The sequence below is a fragment of the Gekko japonicus genome, unplaced genomic scaffold, assembly GCF_001447785.1.
Source record: "Gekko japonicus isolate JY-2015 unplaced genomic scaffold, Gekko_japonicus_V1.1 scaffold1365, whole genome shotgun sequence".
Classification (NCBI taxonomy): Eukaryota; Metazoa; Chordata; class Lepidosauria; order Squamata; family Gekkonidae; genus Gekko; species Gekko japonicus.
In genome coordinates, this window is record NW_015160253.1 from 178,012 (window position 1) to 194,483 (window position 16,472).

The following is a 16,472-nucleotide window of genomic DNA, read 5'->3' on the forward strand; positions in this document are numbered from 1 at the left end:
GGGAAAGAGACATAGAATCAAGACTTTATTGAAAAGAGGAAATCACAAAAAGAAGAAAAGCATTAAGCCCTATAAATAAGACTGGTTTAGGGGGCCCTTGTTTATGTGCAACTGACTAAGATGCGCTGGGGAATATTTAACCCCTTTTTCATATATATATATTCATATAACTGCAAATTATAAAATTGGTCTAGGGAATCTTTATACATGTATAATTGATTAACATTGGTAATAATTAAGTTTGTTTTTCTATAAATTTACAAAATTATAGCTCATATTAAAAATATTCAAGGGAAGATTAATGTTAAGTGTTTTAAAAAAATATAAGAGAATAAAGAGATATAAATTATAAGAGAATAAACGGTTTTGGTATTAACCTTCAAAGCCCTGTGCAGTCTGGAACCAACATATCTGCAGGATCATCTCTCCCAATACGTTCCCCCAAAATCACTCATGAGATCAACATCTGCTGGTGATCCCCAGCCCAAAAGACATTCACTTAGCCTCAACCAGGGGCCAGGGCCTTTTCAGCACTGGCTCTAGCCTGGTGGAACACTCTCCCAAGTGAGATCAGAGCCCTGAGGGACCTGTTACCATTTCGCAGGGCCTATAAAATAGAGATGTTTCGCCAGGCCTTTGGTGGAGGTGGCAGATGTCTAATTACATCAGCCTCCCCTGCTCTACCCTGCTTGCACTATTTTATCTGGTGCTATTGATGGTGGCTCTGTGTCAGCTAGCTGCCATGTTTTGCTTGCTCCCTTCTCTGACCCTGGCGCTACAGCGCATGCCTCATAGCTAGCTCGCTGCTCTGCTCGCTTGCCGTAAACAGCGATAGGGAGACCGTGAGAACCAGTGCTGCCAGACTGAGTTATCTGTCTGACCTTGTGATGGGGGGAGGACTTGCGTTCCACTGCAGGTGTGAATTTTTCGGCTCTCATGGGGCACTGAGACTCTCCCATTTATTATGTAACCTCCCACCGGGAGAATTCTTGTGTGCGCACTCGGATTTCATTTGCTTAGCCATTTGCCTCATCCTGCTATATGTAGGGATTACTATTATTATTACATTCGACTTCTTATGTTTCCACCCTATTGTCATTCCTAACAATAACCCTGTGGACATGGTAACAGACCTGTAGTCTAATAAAGCATAACACTTCCCTGGAAACGTGTGTGGAGATTGTACAGGATTAGCCCACCCAAGCCAGTCCAGGAATGGGAGGGAATCCTCTACTTTTTCAGTACATTAAACAACAAACCACGAGATGGTCTATACCCTCTCTGGTTTTCAGAACAATAGGCCACCAGAACGCCTTCCCCTTCGCTCCCCCATAGCCGCCCTGCCGGGAGCCGCACGATAGGTGTGAAAGAGCCGCATGCGGCTCCGGAGCCACCGTTTGGCCACCCCTGCCCTAGAGGCTCCCAAGTACACGAGGTGGCCCCAGCAGGGCTCCAGAACATCCCAGGTGACACTCCACCTACCCCTGTGCTACTTCCCAAACAATAAGCCTGGAAATAATTCCTCTCCAACTGAAACCCATCGTTAAGCAACCAATCCCAATAGGGATTCTAACTGAAGAAAGGCAACACTGGAGGGCTCTACCAACACAGTCGGTCACTTGACTGGCTGTACTTCATGCAGAGAGCACTTCACTCACAGCTGCTACCCTGGAAAAGGCCAAGCAGCACAGCAAGCCACAATCCGGAGCAGAGGCGCCATGTAAAGCCTAGCAGTGAGGGGTTCATTGCAATGACAGAATCAGGAAGTTTCATAGTAGCTGCATAAAACAAATATTTCATCATCAAATAGACCAAATCAGGTGTGGGAATGAACACTGAACTCCTCTATCCCAGGCAGAATAACTTGGATGGCGGCTGCTTTCTTCTTGGCTTCCTGCATTCCTTCCCCCTCCAAGACTGAAGACTTCCTGGTTTGGGAAGCCTTCTCTCTAAGCCCAGTTTGTTATGATACCTAAATTCGAGCATCAAAAGCACATGCCGTATTCCCCCAAAATGAAGATGAAGTTACTTTCCAAGTACTGTGACTTAGCAGCAAAAGACTCTTTGTTCTTTCAACAAAACTGCTACCAGATAGGGTTGCTTTAAGGATCAGCGAATGCCAGAAGGTCCTCACTAGGCTCGTTTATGCCCACAAATTTGTTTTTGTACTTTTATATAAATAGGGCTACATTCTTTGTTAATATAAAAGTGTAAAAACAAATTTGTGGCATAAATGAACCCAGCGATGTTTTCATCTATGAGGTTCTTCTGGCATTTGTGTGTGTGTATAAAGGTAAATTTATATATAATTTATATTAAAAGGGCTATATTCGACTTTGGGGAAAATGGCAACCTGAACAGGAGCCATTTTGGTCTTATCCTGTATTCCTCTATCTTTGTATCTGCTGTATGAGGGAGACCCAACCGATAAGTGAACCCAAGGGGGGGGGGTCTGTTATATTTGGACCCCACCTGGATTCCATTAACACAAGGTCAGCATAGAATAAGGAGGTTTTTTGCCGGCGAGGATGACCTCTCCCACTTTTATTTTCATCTTTACTATATTTTTTGCTTTCAATTGTCTCCTAAAAAACTGTGACTGTATCGCTCACCATTAGACTAACCATTAAGGATTTATTTGGAATTACAACTTATCTATTTTGGAAATATAACCTGCTCTGGGAGGCGACAGACCCCAGCAGTTCCTGTCTTCACTGGTAAGAAAATTTCTGAAGATTTATGATCTGTTCAGGGAACAGAGAATTACAGATTTATAGTGCAGAGATAAGCAACTGAATTTTGTTTAATCAACTATTTCTCTTAAAAAATAAAGTTTCAATTAAAAAAACAGTGGAAATATTAAAAGTAGATGAACAAATCTGTATTCTTACCTTCTTGAATATTGATCTCAGTGCACATATTTGGAGATCACACTCTCTGTGGACTAAACAACTGGTTGCATTCCCTTTCTCTTTCTTCTGGATAAAAATGTTTATTTAAAAGAGTTGGAGCCTGGCTCCACTGTGACACAGCAAAAAAAGAAAAAAGAAAAAAGGAACGGCTTGGCAGATTCCACAAATGGACTGCTTAACAGGAAGACATAATTCTCTTCCATTTTATATACTATTTACTACATAAAAGCATTGAGAAAACTCAGATTCTTGGATTATTTTTCTTTTCTTTTTTAAGATGACAGGAAGGAATCAGCATTTCAGAAAGCAAAACACAGCTGCTGGATGACCCCCCCCCCCCTTCTTCATTTAAAGAAAAAAATCTTCCGGACTCTCTCTGGGTGTATACAAATTCAATATAAACAATAGACTTTTAAGAGCCAAAAGTTAAATAATATATTTTTATTCCTTTTTTTCCATTTTATGTTTTTTCTTTTATCTCCCCCCGCCTCCTTAATATAATTTTAAATAATATTAAATAAAGACTGTTCTGGGTTTTTCTTTTCCCCTTTTATCCTCCTTCCCTATCCCCAATTTCCTTTCCCTTTATTATTTTTCTTAGTAAATTTAAATTTCTTAGTAAATTTAATTTCTTAGTAAACCTCTTAGTAAATTTCAATTTCAATAGGTGGTTCTGAAATGGATTAGAAAATAAGTTATATGCCCTGTTTTTTATCTACTGCATTCCTAAATTGATAATATATATAAAGTTTTAAGATAATATCTCTTCCTATAGCAGATAGTTATATAGCTTGGTTATATTTATATAATTTTAAAGTGACAGTTATAAATCCTTATATAGAAAAGCTTATGGAAATAGTATATGGGAAATTTGAATAACATCTGAAGGATAAAAGAAAAAAAGATGAAACTGATAAAGACAAGAAAAATGAAGAATTGATGGAAAAATTATTACAAATATTTATTTATTTATGTATTCAATTTATACCCCACCCTCCCCATGAAGGCGGGCTCTGGGCAGCTTACTCAAAATTTCATATAAATATAATTAAAATCTATATAAGTATATAACCATATAATATAAATATCAATTAAAACACAGTTAAAACGCTGGAACATTATCAGATAAAACAAGAGCAAACATATATGACTGTATGATAACTATAATTTTCATACCGCTCACTTTAGTCCGCTCCCTTATTATGCGGTGGGTATAGGCTAGAGACAGCGATGGTAGGCCGGTGCACAGGCTAGAGGTGAAGGTAAAGATGGTAAAGCCAGGGCACAAGGACACTCCTCGGTGTATGATGCGGCTCCTTAGTCAAATGCCTGGTGGAAGAGCTCCGTTTTGCAGGCACTGCAGAACTGTAAAAGGATCTGCAGGGCCCTGATCTCTTTTGAGAGCTCATTCCACCAGGATGGAGCCACCACCAAGAATGGAAGATTTGTTCACTTACTGTGACGCTTCCTTTCTTGGTGGTCCGGGAGTGGGACATTCCTCACATTTGGGATTAGGCTCCTCCTCATTCAGCAGGGCCGATCTCTCAGATCTGATCCAGCCGGGGGGAGGGGCCTTTCCCCTAGCCCACTTTCAGTTGTAATCAAGCCTTGTCACCCCCAGAACCTGTTACCAGAGGAAAAGAAAACACTTCCCCCCTAACAGAGCCCAGGACAATGCTGACCTTTAACCATAACAGTTAACACAACAACTAACTGCGCCATAAGATAGGCCTTACTACACTTAGGAATTCCTTTCCTCTGCCTTTATGATTACTTTACATTTGCCTCTGTATAACGTACTTCCATGTACCACCCTGTCCTGCACCCTGACCTGTGAATCGCCAAGCCGCCCCTGAAATCAGGGTGGGTAGGAATGTCCCACTCCTGGACCACCGAGAAAGGAATCTTTAGTATTTTTATAACAGCATTCTGATTGTTTTTAGCAGCAGTAGATTTAGTTAGGGTTAATCTGCTGTTTTAGGAGTGGATCTTGCTGCTCTCTGTCATCCACTCCAATGGTGGCCTGAAGCATTCAATGCCAGGTCTATTAACAACAAAACGACAACCCTTCAGGATTTTGTACAGGAACAACGTGTTGACCTGGCATGTGTGACTGAGACCTGGGCGCGGGAGGGAGAGACGGTAGCTCTCGCCCAGCTTGCCCCACCTGGGGTTTCGGTCCTCCACCAGTCACTGACTAGGGGGCGGGGGGAGGAGTGGCTATCTTCATTCGGGAGGCTTACTCCTTCAGGGCACTTCCATCGGCAGAGATCGTGGGCGTTGAATGTGTCGGTTTGATGCTGGAGGCTGATGAGAGTTTGGCAATCTGGTTGGTGTACCGACTGCCTAACGCACTGTCATCCCTGCTGGAGGCCGTATCAGGCTGGGCGCTGGAGCACCCTAGGCTGATTGTCCTGGGTGACTTCAACGTTCATGCTGAGGATGCAGCCTCTAGCCGGGCTACGGACTTGGTGTCGACCATGGCGACACTGGGACTCTCTCAACTTGTTTCGGCGGGATCCAAGCCCCCCTGGCGGCTCGTTGGATGAGCTGGTGGAGGACTGGCATGTCTGGCTCTCCTCGGCCATCGACAAGATCGCTCCCAGACGCCCTCTGCGCACTCGTGTTAGGCGAGCGCCTTGGTATACCCAAGAGCTGCACGAGCTAAAGCAAGAACTGAGACGGCTAGAGAGACGGTGGTGCCGAGCTCACGATGAGGCATCTAGAGCATCTTATAGGACGTTTATGAAAGCCTATGAGATGACAGTCAAAGCCGCAAAGAGAGATTTCTATGCGGCCATGATTGCATCTGCTAGCTCACACCCGGTCCAATTATTTAGCACAATTCGGTCTTTGACAGCTCTGCCACAGGGAAGGCAAAATGTTAGGGAATTGGATATTGGCTGTGAGGCATTTGCAAGCTATTTTGCAGATAAAGTCTCAGTGCTCTGCCGCGATCTCTCCGCCACGATTGAAACACTGAGCGAACTTGAGGCCCCTTGCATGTCTTTGGTTCAGAGTGTTTTGACCAACTCAGTCTGGAGGAAGTTGACAGATTGCTCGTATCTGTGCGTCCAACCACATGCAACTTTGATCTGTGCCCCTCTTGGCTCATTAAAGCCGGCCACGAGGGGTTTCGGGGTGCCCTGCGGGAGATTATCAACATGTCCCTCTCAAACGGACAATTCCCTGGGGCACTCAAGGAAGCGATGGCCCGCCCCCTATTGAAAAAGCAATCTTTGGACCCGGCCGAATTGGCCAACTATCAGCATGTAGATGTCCAATTTGCCCTATTTGAGCAAACTCATCGAGAGGGCGGTGGCATTACAGCTACAGAGCTTTCTGGAGGATGCTTCTGTCCTCGATCCCTACCAGTCTGGCTTTCGCCCGGGTCATGGGACGGAGACGGTGCTGGTCGCCCTGACTGACGATCTCCGTAGGCATCTGGATCGGGGTGGTGTGGCAGCGCTGGTGTTGTTAGATCTGTCGGCTGCATTCGACACGGTCGACCACCAGTTGCTGGCCCACCGCCTCACCGACACGGGGATTCAGGGGTTTGCCCTTCAATGGTTTGCCTCTTTTCTCCAACGTCGGGGACAAAGGGTGGTGATAGGGGACCAGCGGTCCCAGAGACATCCCCTTGAGGGCTGTGCTGTCCCCGATGTTGTTTAACATCTACATGCGCCCCCTTGCCCAGATTGCCTGGAGTTGTGGGCTTGGGTGTCATCAATATGCCGATGACACCCAGCTCTATCTGATGCTGGGCGGCCGGTCGGACTCTGCCCCGGATGACCTTCATCGGGCGTTACAGGCTGTGGCTGGGTGGCTCAGACTGAGCCGGTTGAAACTAAACCCAGCAAAGACGGAGGTCCTGGGCCTGAGTTGGATCAGTTCAGGGTTGGGGTCTCCCGACCTTCAATGGGGTGCCTCTGGTGCCAGCGTCAGAGGTTAGGAGTTTAGGTGTGCACCTGGACTCCTCTTTAACGATGGAGGCCCAGGTGGCAGCCACTGCCAAGTCGGCCTTTTATCATCTTCGGCTGGCTCGGCAGTTGGTCCCCTTCCTTAGCCAAGATGACCTGGCCACTGTGATCCATGCGACGGTTACCTCGAGGCTAGACTACTGTAACGCTCTCTACATGGGGCTGCCTTTGTTGCAAATCCGGAAGCTGCAGCTAGTGCAGAATGCTGCAGCCAGACTGTTGATGGGTCTCTCTAGGAGGGACCACATTCAGCCTGTGCTGAAAGCGCTGCATTGGCTGCCAATAGCGTACCGGATTCGCTTCAAAGTGCTGGTTCTTACCTTTAAAGCCCTTTATGGCCAGGTTCCAGCCTACCTGAGGGACCGCCTTTCCCCATATGTTCCCCCAAGGGCACTACGGTCAGGGAGTTGTCATCTCCTGGAAATTCCAGGCCCCAGGGACATTACATTTGCAGTGACCAGAGCCAGGGCATTTTCGGTGGCGGCTCCTACCTGGTGGAAGGAGCTCCCGGAAGAGATCCGGGCCCTGCGGGATCTTTCTCAGTTCCACAGGGCCTGCAAGATGGAGCTCTTCTTACCAGGCTTTTGAGTAGGAGCCGCCACCAGCACCACCACTCCATCATTGCTATCTATGCACCATCGCACCACCACCACCACCACCACCACCACCTGGTTCCTTTGGGGTGCGAGGTGACCCTGGCAGGAGGAGGGATGACAGACCATGGGAATGTTACCGTTGGGATTAAGATCTACCCCATCTTGTGACAAATGGAGCACTGATATTTTCTGGGCACTTTGTGCCTCCTGTTAGCCGCCCTGAGCCTTCGGGGTAGGGCGGGATATAAATTTAAAGATAAATAAAATAAAAAGTAAGCGAACAAATCTTCCATTCTCCAGTGGTCCTAAGGGTCCTAATTCCTCACATTTGGGACATAAAAAAGCAGTTGCCCCAAGGGAGGGTCACTCGGCTTCCCGATCACAAAACACTTGGTGGGCACCAAGAAAGATGTCAGCAGATGCAGCACAATGTGCACCACAATGGGGAACCCTGCAATAGATACATGAGGAAAAACTTCTGCAGCAGAATATTTAAAAATGGGGCAGTAAACAAAAGACCCAAGTGACCTGCTAGCAGTCCTGTCACTGCCACTGCTGCAGATATAAAAAGATTTGGAGACGTACAGAAGAAAACAACATGTTTAAACCAGTGTTCTCTCTAAGCTGACTTAGTGTGAACTAGCTCACAGTTTTTTAGCCTCCGGCTCACACTTTTTTGTCTCCGCTCAGGAAAGATGGGGCTCCAGAGCAAACTAATTTCTGCAGTAGCCAGATCGCTCACTCACAGCTTTAATGAAAGTAGCTCACAAAGTAGAATTTTTGCTCACAGGACTCCACAGATTAGAGTGAGCATTGTTTTAAACCTATTAGGCCAATTTGTAATAAATCGTCCCAAACAATCAACCACGGAATTCTACCACACATCAAGTCGAGTGATAATTAGGGCATTTTACCTTTTGATGGAGTTTTATGTTATTAAGTTTCGTTTTGCAAGGTGCTTCAGACAGATTAACTGGAGAGGTAGCATACAGTTTTTCTAAATAAATAAGATAACTTAAGGTTGTAGCCATCATTCAGCGCATATCTTACCCAAAGAGTGAAGCACTTTTCCAGGAAGAAAATAAAATGTTGCTGAAGATGCCAAAATACTTCCAGATCCACCATTCTGCTTCAGCTTCACAGATAAGAGCAGGAAAATCCAAACTAATAATCTCTCAAAATGTATGATGGAATTCTGAAGAGGATTGCTTTGAACAATTTATTAATAATTGGCCTATTTTCACAAACATTTGCAAAATTATGACAGAATAGATGGACAAGTGCCCAGAAACCCAGAATAAGCCTTGGACAAACTCCGGAAGACAATCGCTACATTGGAGGCGCTGCTGAGGTCTGGGAGATATCTGAAAAGACACGGACTGTGCAGTCCTCAGCAGAGACATACCCTCTAAGCCCACGAGATTCAATGGTTTGAAAAGGTGTAACTGTGCTGTTGAGGACTGCAGTGTGAACCACCTACCGGCAGAGTTAACCTGCAGGTAACAAAGTAGCAAATGGGTCGCGCAGGAGCCTCCACTTCCTTTTCTCCCTTAAGAGTCTCCCTTCCCCTTCCGCGATATATAAGGACAGAAGAAGAAGCGGCCGTGACGACATGGGAATCTGACACGGTCACAGAGTTGTACCAGCCATTATTAAAGTGCAGGATTGGAGGAAAAGCATTTAAAGAGTGTAGTGTATCGAGCCCTGACAGGGCCGGGCATGCCCGGACTTGCCCAGGCACAAACACCTCAAGCTTCATGCCAAAAGACAATGGGCCAGTAGGATCCTAGCCAGGCCCAATGAAAGGGCTAGGTCCCAGGCCGTGAGGCCAATAGGTCTCTCGGTCACTGTAAATAGCCTATCGGGAGTGGGGGGGTGTTTGGTGGTGGGTTTCAGTAGGAATATAAGCCGGCCTGCGAGCCGGCCTAGGTGTCTTTGTTCCTGACCAATAAAAGTATGCTTAGCTGGATTCACTCTCCGTCTGCGTACCTTTCAAAGAGAATCTGAGGAGCGGACTGCTAAAAACATTAAGATGAACAGTAAACGTTTCTTCAAATATAACAGGAATCCAGCCAGGCTAGTGGTTGGGCCACTGGATGACAAAGTGATGAAAAGATTGCTTAAGGGAGGTGGCAGATTGTTTTCACCATGGAAAGAGACGGGGTGGACAAACCCCGTCCTGGAGCCTCTGACTTGGGAAGGGCACCTGAACGACTGAGTCAAAGGGAGGTGACAAGAGATTGAGTTCTACAACTACCAAACTAGACGTCTCAAGGTCCAGGTGACACACATCCAGGGATTCTTACAAAACTTAAAATGTGAAACTGTTGATTTGTTAACCAGTAACATGTTGCTATAATCACCCTCCATGTTGGAAAATAAGTAAATGTTACTGTTTTTCAAAAAGCAGTCTAGAAGAGACTCAGGAAATTACAGGCCACTTAATCTGTTCTGGGTAAATTAGTAGAAACTGTAGAAATCCAAGCCACTGACCGTGGACCATCCTGTTTGGCTCCCAAGACTTGATGAGTTCAGATCAAACTGGGCTATTTGGGCAGCTAGAAGCAAAAAATATGAACTATAAATACCTGTTGAAAGGGTCCGAAATGGCTGAGGCTGAGAGGAAAAGAGATCTTGGGGTTGTGGTGGATAGTTCTGATGAAAATGTTGCCTTGGTGGTTGGCATTGATGAAAAAGGCAAACTCCATGTTGGGGATCTTTAGGAAAGAAAGAGATTGAAAATGTTGCAATGCCCTTGTATATGTGGTCTCTTTTGACACTGTGTACAGTTCTGGTCACTGTATCTCAAAATGGATATTGCAGAGGTGGAAAAATGACGGAAAAGAGAAACGAAGGTGACTGGAGCATCTTTCTTATAGTCTGGCACTTTTCAGTTTAGGGGGAAAAAAGGCAACTAACAGGGGAGACGGTAGTCGTTTATAAATTTATGCATGGGGTAGAAAAAGTGGATAAAAAGAACTTTTTCTCCCTGTTCTATAATTTTAGAACTTTGGGGCAACCAATGAAGTTGATAGATTCAGAATAGACAAAAAAAACCCCCAAACTGTTTTATTCAATGAGTAATTAAATTAAGAAATTCACTGCCAGTGGATATAATGAGCACTGATGGTTGTAAGAGGAAATTGGGCAGATTGATGCAGAAGTCCATCAACAGCTAACAGCCACAGTGGTCAATGGAAACCTCCACACTGTGGAAGTCGTAGTCTCCGATACCCACTGCTAGGGAATAGTGTTGCCAATTCCTGCTTGGGAAACCGCTGGAGATTTGGAGCTGCAGCCTGGGAATGGCGGTGTTTGGGGGTTGTGGAGGGACCTCAGTGTAGTATAATGCCATAAAGTATACCCACCAAAGCAGCCACTTTCTCCAGAGGAACTGATCTCTGGACATAATCTGTAATTCTGAGAGATCTCCGGCCTCTATCTGGAGGTTGGTAACCCTAGCTAGGAAGCAACATGGAGGGAAGAGGCCTCGTCTGCTTTGCCTTCCAGAGCAACCGGTTGGCTGCTAAGTGGAGCAGGGATGCTGGACTAGACGGGCAGAAGGCACTTCTTCTTAGGTTCTGTAATAGCAGACACTTGCCAATGAGGTTCTGGACAAAATCACTCCCCAGGACAAGTGGAAGTGGCTGGCCAGGCCCCTGGAAACATCACTCACTTCAGCTGCTAAAATAGCTGTGAACAGCAGAAGCTTCCTCTACAGCCATGCAAAGAATATCCTCTTCGGTATTATTCAACCGAATCTCAGAAATCATTTGGGAAGTGGGAAAAGTCTGTGTTTCTGCTACAATACAATGGGGATTGGATGGAACCTACTTCGACAGCCTTTAGGACTTTGATGAGTAATTTGTTAGTTAACTAAGTCCTGAAAATAAAATGTCTAGCCTTGGTAACCTGGAAGGACTGCTGAATATGAGACGTCTGTCGCTGGTTCTTCCCTTTGCACAAGATCAGTGGCTTTCAGTGAGCCCCGGTGCAAAACAGAAATGCCAGAGGCAGAGGAAGGGAGTTGAGGCTGGAGCAAAGTGCCCACAAGAACACGGTCAGAGGAGCCATGTATACTTTTGTGTGTGTGTGTGTGCAATCTACTTTTAGTTAACATTCCTTAAGTATATGCATTATTTTCTAAAATCAGGGGAGATCAAGTTATCTATTGCTGTGCAAAATTTAATCTCCTAAGTGTTGTAAAATACTCTGCTTAGTTATAAATTAACATGTTTAAAATATTAGATTTGAACACTAGAAATGTTACAAATATTAATGGAAAAGTTGATTTAAATCAGTCTTTTCCTTGTTGAATTTAATAGTAATTCGAATCAATGATTGAAAATTACTCAGTCTACCCTCTTTGCACTCAATGTTTGTACTCTTTACGATGCTTATTTCTGACTTTGTTCCCAAGAACTTCTAAGGAAGAACAAGGTCTCAAGGAAAGCAAAATTAGAATTGCAAAACTGTAGCACTTGCAGATATTTGGGGCAGTGTGACAAAGGGCTTGTAATTTCTCTCCCTCCACTTCCCTGTGCATGTTTCTTCTCAAGAGGGTAACATTCTCAGGCTTCAATACTTCCAAATTAATTGGTTAAGAAATTTCCCCTCCACAGTGCCTTTTTCTTCTTCAGTTTAGACTTAAACTCTAGGCCTTAGCTGTACCCCATAATGAGACAGCATGGAGACAAAAAAAATAAAAATAAAAGACAAGCCAATAGGAAGAGGGGTTTTTTTTGGGGGGGGGAAGCAGGGTCTATGAGTAAGGAAAGAATCCCATACTTATGCCATGTCCCACCACAGGGAAGCCATTAAAAATCCACCAAAGAGAATAGGAAAAAAGCTTTTGCAGGGAGAGTGAAAATCCTCTGGCTGCCCCCCCCCCCAAATTCTCTCAAGGACCTTCTTTGACTAAGTGGATGCCACTTCAGGAGCTAGAAGCTTTCTCTTCTCTTAGACAAAAGTGCCTTTCCTTTCTGGGAATGGTATGTGAACACTGCAGTGCCATTTTGGATGCTAAGTATTCGGAGGAAGAGCACTACTGGCAAGAAGCAACCCAACAATGAGCTAATTGGGTGTCTCAGAGACATACATGCGCTTGCTCACTAGTTGGCATTGACTCTATGATCAGCAGAAGTCAATAAAATAAGGAAGTTGTGTACACTATAAGGAATTACATGGTAAAATCCTGGCCTCTTCCACTTCAGAAAGCAGGTATTTCCCCCCAGGTAAAAACCTTCCTGCGGTCCCAGCCACCAAGAGCAAAGTAATGCACGGCAGCCCGATCACATGTCCCGTGGAGGTCCCGTGGGTATGCCGTTAGGTGCCAATCACACGGCTATCCTGCAGTGCGGCAAACAAGCGGCATGGCGTGATCACACTGGCAATCGCTAGGCGCCACTTCTGTGGCATGTTTGTGTCCCCCTCCCCCAAGACAGTGTGCGCATGTGCCGGTGGGTGTTTGTGCGCATCCTGTGGAGACATAAAAAAAACAAACATCCAGTTTGCGACGGGACATGGGTGGGCACCGGATGGCACGGGATTCCAGTGGATCAGACGCCCGCCCTTGCCCCGCATTTTCCGGAAACTAGCACATCGTATGTACTAGTTTTTTACTCCATATCTTCGGCAAGAAGTCACGTGTTAGTCACGGGTGCACTATGCTTCCCAGATGTTGCGGTGTGATCGCGCCTGGAAAATCCACCTATCATCCATATCTTTAGCGCAGCAAATGTTCCGTGTGAACGGGGCCTGCATTTAGCAAACTGGCATCTCATAAATGTAAGGTTTTATTGTCTAGGTAATGTTCTAGGTAATAACATGCTGGGAAGTATTTTAATTGAAGGGACATTTGCAAATTGAACTGCTCACCTGTCCTCCCTTCCCCAAAAATTGGGGGTTAGGGTTAAAACGGCTGAAGAGGCACAATGCACAGGCCAGTTTAGATTCCATACCCTCTCAGCACAGAAAAAAAGAAAGCCCAAGGGCTGAAAAGCTGTAACAAGCTGTACAAGGAGGACCATGGATGTACCTTCTGTCATGTCAGTCATTGTGACAGGTGCCCCATCCCCCACTCGGCGGAAATCCCACCTGTCAGGGTCAACAGCAAGCAGGTGCAAACACACTCTCCTGAAAATATGTTTTATTGGAATACTGGTCTGTTGCCAAGTGGTACAGGTACATTGTCAGGAATAACGAAGAGTGCAAGGGGCTCCATACATATACTCTGATGCTGCATCTAGCTAAGCAAATGAAATCCAAGTGCGCGCGTGGGAATTCTCCAGGCGGGATATTAAATCATGAACGGGAGACTCACCCCAATCCCTTGAGAGTAGAAATATTCACACCCGTAGTGGAATTCAAGCCTTCCCTTCCCTTCAAGGTTATACTGATAGCGCTGTCTTGCTGAGCCAGTTCGCGGGGAGGGGGGGAAGAGCGCCTCCCTTATGTTACCCACGGTAGCTAAGCAAAGCAAGCATGTGCGGCTGCGCAAAAAGTTAGGGACGAAAGAAAACAAAGAAAGCATGGCAGCTAGCTGACACCACCTCCCGAAGGGTCATGCTTCAAGATGGCAGCGGGTGTCAGCCAAAGGGAGCACAATGGCCACGGGCTGGCTTTCCCCAACAGTGTAGCGTCTGGCTGGGGGTTGGGTGAGAGAAGGATATTGGGAGATATGGTAGGGGTGCGTTTTGAAGTTTTTAAAGGTATTGTATGAGAGGCAGAAACACAGCATGCAAACTGGATTTTCCCCTGTATGTGGTTGTGTTTTGTAGAAGGGAACAGTTTGAAAAACAGCAGTGGGGCTGGGGATACTTTGAAAACTGTACAGTGAGAATGCCTTTGTGCTCGCTGTGTTTAGTGCAGAGCCCCCAGGGTGTGTGAGAAGTCCCTCTCCCCAGATGCAGGTGGTTCCCCTGAGCCCCCAAGCCCACCCCCCCAGCCAGACAGCCGCCCCCTGCAAACCCCCAGAGCAAAGCAGCCAGTGCTTGCAAGCATGCTCATTTCCCCAAAATGTTCCCCTAACCCACAGGGAACAGAGTTTTGTCTGCTGCAGAGAGGCGGGTGGGCGGGGGGTGGTGAAGGAAGTGTCCCTTTTAAAGGAAAGCCCTAAAGCAAAGCAACCATTTCCCAAGACCCCCCAGAGAGCGAAAGTGTACAGGCCCTTCCGAAGCAGCTGTTTCCCTGACAGACCAGGGAGCCCCATTTTGCAAGAATTAGAGCAAAGCAGGCAGCGAGCGGAGAAACCAGCCCCATTAGCAGAGAGAGAGAGAGAGAGAGAGAGAGAGAGAGAGAGAGCGCACCAGGGAATCTCCAGCCCGTTTAAAGGGGCGGCAGATTCGGTTCAGAGTGGAGAGTCTCCCCACAGCCCCTTCAATAGCAATCAGCTTTTTACAAAAACACAGTTTAAGCCGTAACACTCAAGCTCCTTCTAACCGTTTCAGCAAAGGGCATTTAAACACTCACCAGGAAAGCAGAAAATCCACCCAGAGCCCCAGCCTCGGTTTCTAGCCTCCCATTTTAAGCCATGCAGCATGCAAACAGAGAATCCACCCCCCCACACACCCATTGTGATCCCTAAAAGCATGCCAAAAACAGAGAAACAAGAAAAGGTGATTTTTCTTCCCTTTCAAAAACAGAAAGCAGCAGGGAAATAACTTTCAGGCTCCCACCCTGTATCCAAGGGAGGTCAGCAACGTTCTGATTTCCCGACAGAGAAAGCAGCCCACCTTCAGGTGCAGGGAGGGAGGCAGGGTAGGCTTCACCCAATCCACAAGCGTCTCTGAAGGTGCAGTAAAGGCTCCGAGACCATTCATTGGTCTCTGTTGGAGGCAGGAAGTTTTGATCCCTCAGTTAACCAATCCACAAACCATCCTCCAGCTGTTGCAGCTGACTGCTGTTAAACGGCTGCCACAGGCTGAGGTTTTTTATCAGGCGCCTCGCTGCTCACTCAGGCGAGTCCCCTCCCCCTGCAGCTTCTCTGCCTGAGAAAGACTCCAGCCTCCCCCTTCTTCCCCATCTGCAGGCTACGTCATTCAGTTTGGGTGAAATGAGTTTTTGCGAGTGAGCCAGGTCTGCCAGATCCTGCCCTTCATCGTTTCTCCACCTGTGTCCAAAGCAGCACACACACCACCTTTATAAATAGGGGGGGGGGATTAATGAAATAAAATCATAAGGAAATAAAGAATGAAAATGCTGGCCCTGCAGTGCAGACTAGCACTCTAGAGTGCCCCCATCCTCCCTGAGAAGCCCTGGGTGGCAGGAGAGGTTTGGGGGCACTAGGAGGTGTTTTTGGAAATTTTACCGATGCCAATCAGGTCAGCCCGACTGACACTTTGTTTCATTTTGGGGTGGCATGTGACCCCTCCATGGTCTCATCTTGGAGGGGTGGACTTCTAGGCACTTGGGGGGCAATCAGGGGTACCCCCATGGCTAGCAGGAGGAGGAGGCTGTGCCTACAAATCCCAGAAGGCCTTGGGAAGTTTTGGTGCTGATTTTGACCAATAGGGAAGAAGAGGGCTGGGGAATAAGAGAACTGGTACAACAGGAAAAGCTGTTCTTCTTCCTGGGAGACAGAGCCAGAAGGGACTGAGGCTGCTGCGGGGAAGAGACCCTCATCCTGAGGGATGGCGGGGGGGGGGAGTGTCTTTAAAATGGGAGGGAGGGGGGGCACTATTCTGCAGCTGGCCTGATGCTGCTGCTGCTGCTGCTGAGTCTGCTGTGCCACGGAAGAGCCCAGTTCATGGAGGAATGAGTGCCGCACACAAAGTTGCCACTAATGAGGATGTACAAGATGGGCAGCTTTTTCCTGCAATGTGTGGATGAAATGTAAAAAAAGAGTGATCACTAATGTAACAAAATGCTGTTATAAAAATGAAAGGTTTTGTATAAAAACAATCAAAGAGTTGATTTTGGGGAGGGCCTCCTCTCTTGGGCAGGGAGTGTCCAGCAATGTTTAAAAACACCTGTGAAGATGGTGT

The 16,472-nt window shown here is 46.4% G+C and overlaps 1 protein-coding gene across 2 annotated transcripts in view; it reads right to left on the reverse strand.

Moving 5' to 3' along the window:
- The window catches only part of FGFRL1 (fibroblast growth factor receptor-like 1), a 315,064-nt gene that overhangs the window by 63,605 nt on the left and 234,987 nt on the right, over nt 1-16,472 (reverse strand). Inside the window, exon 3 of one of the 2 annotated variants that reach the window (XM_015414335.1) lies at nt 10,077-10,205. The exons of the other annotated variant lie outside the window; for it this stretch is intronic. Coding sequence (XP_015269821.1) covers nt 10,077-10,205 — 129 coding nt within the window. The remainder of the gene's footprint in view (nt 1-10,076; nt 10,206-16,472) is intronic. 2 annotated transcript variants of the gene reach the window in all.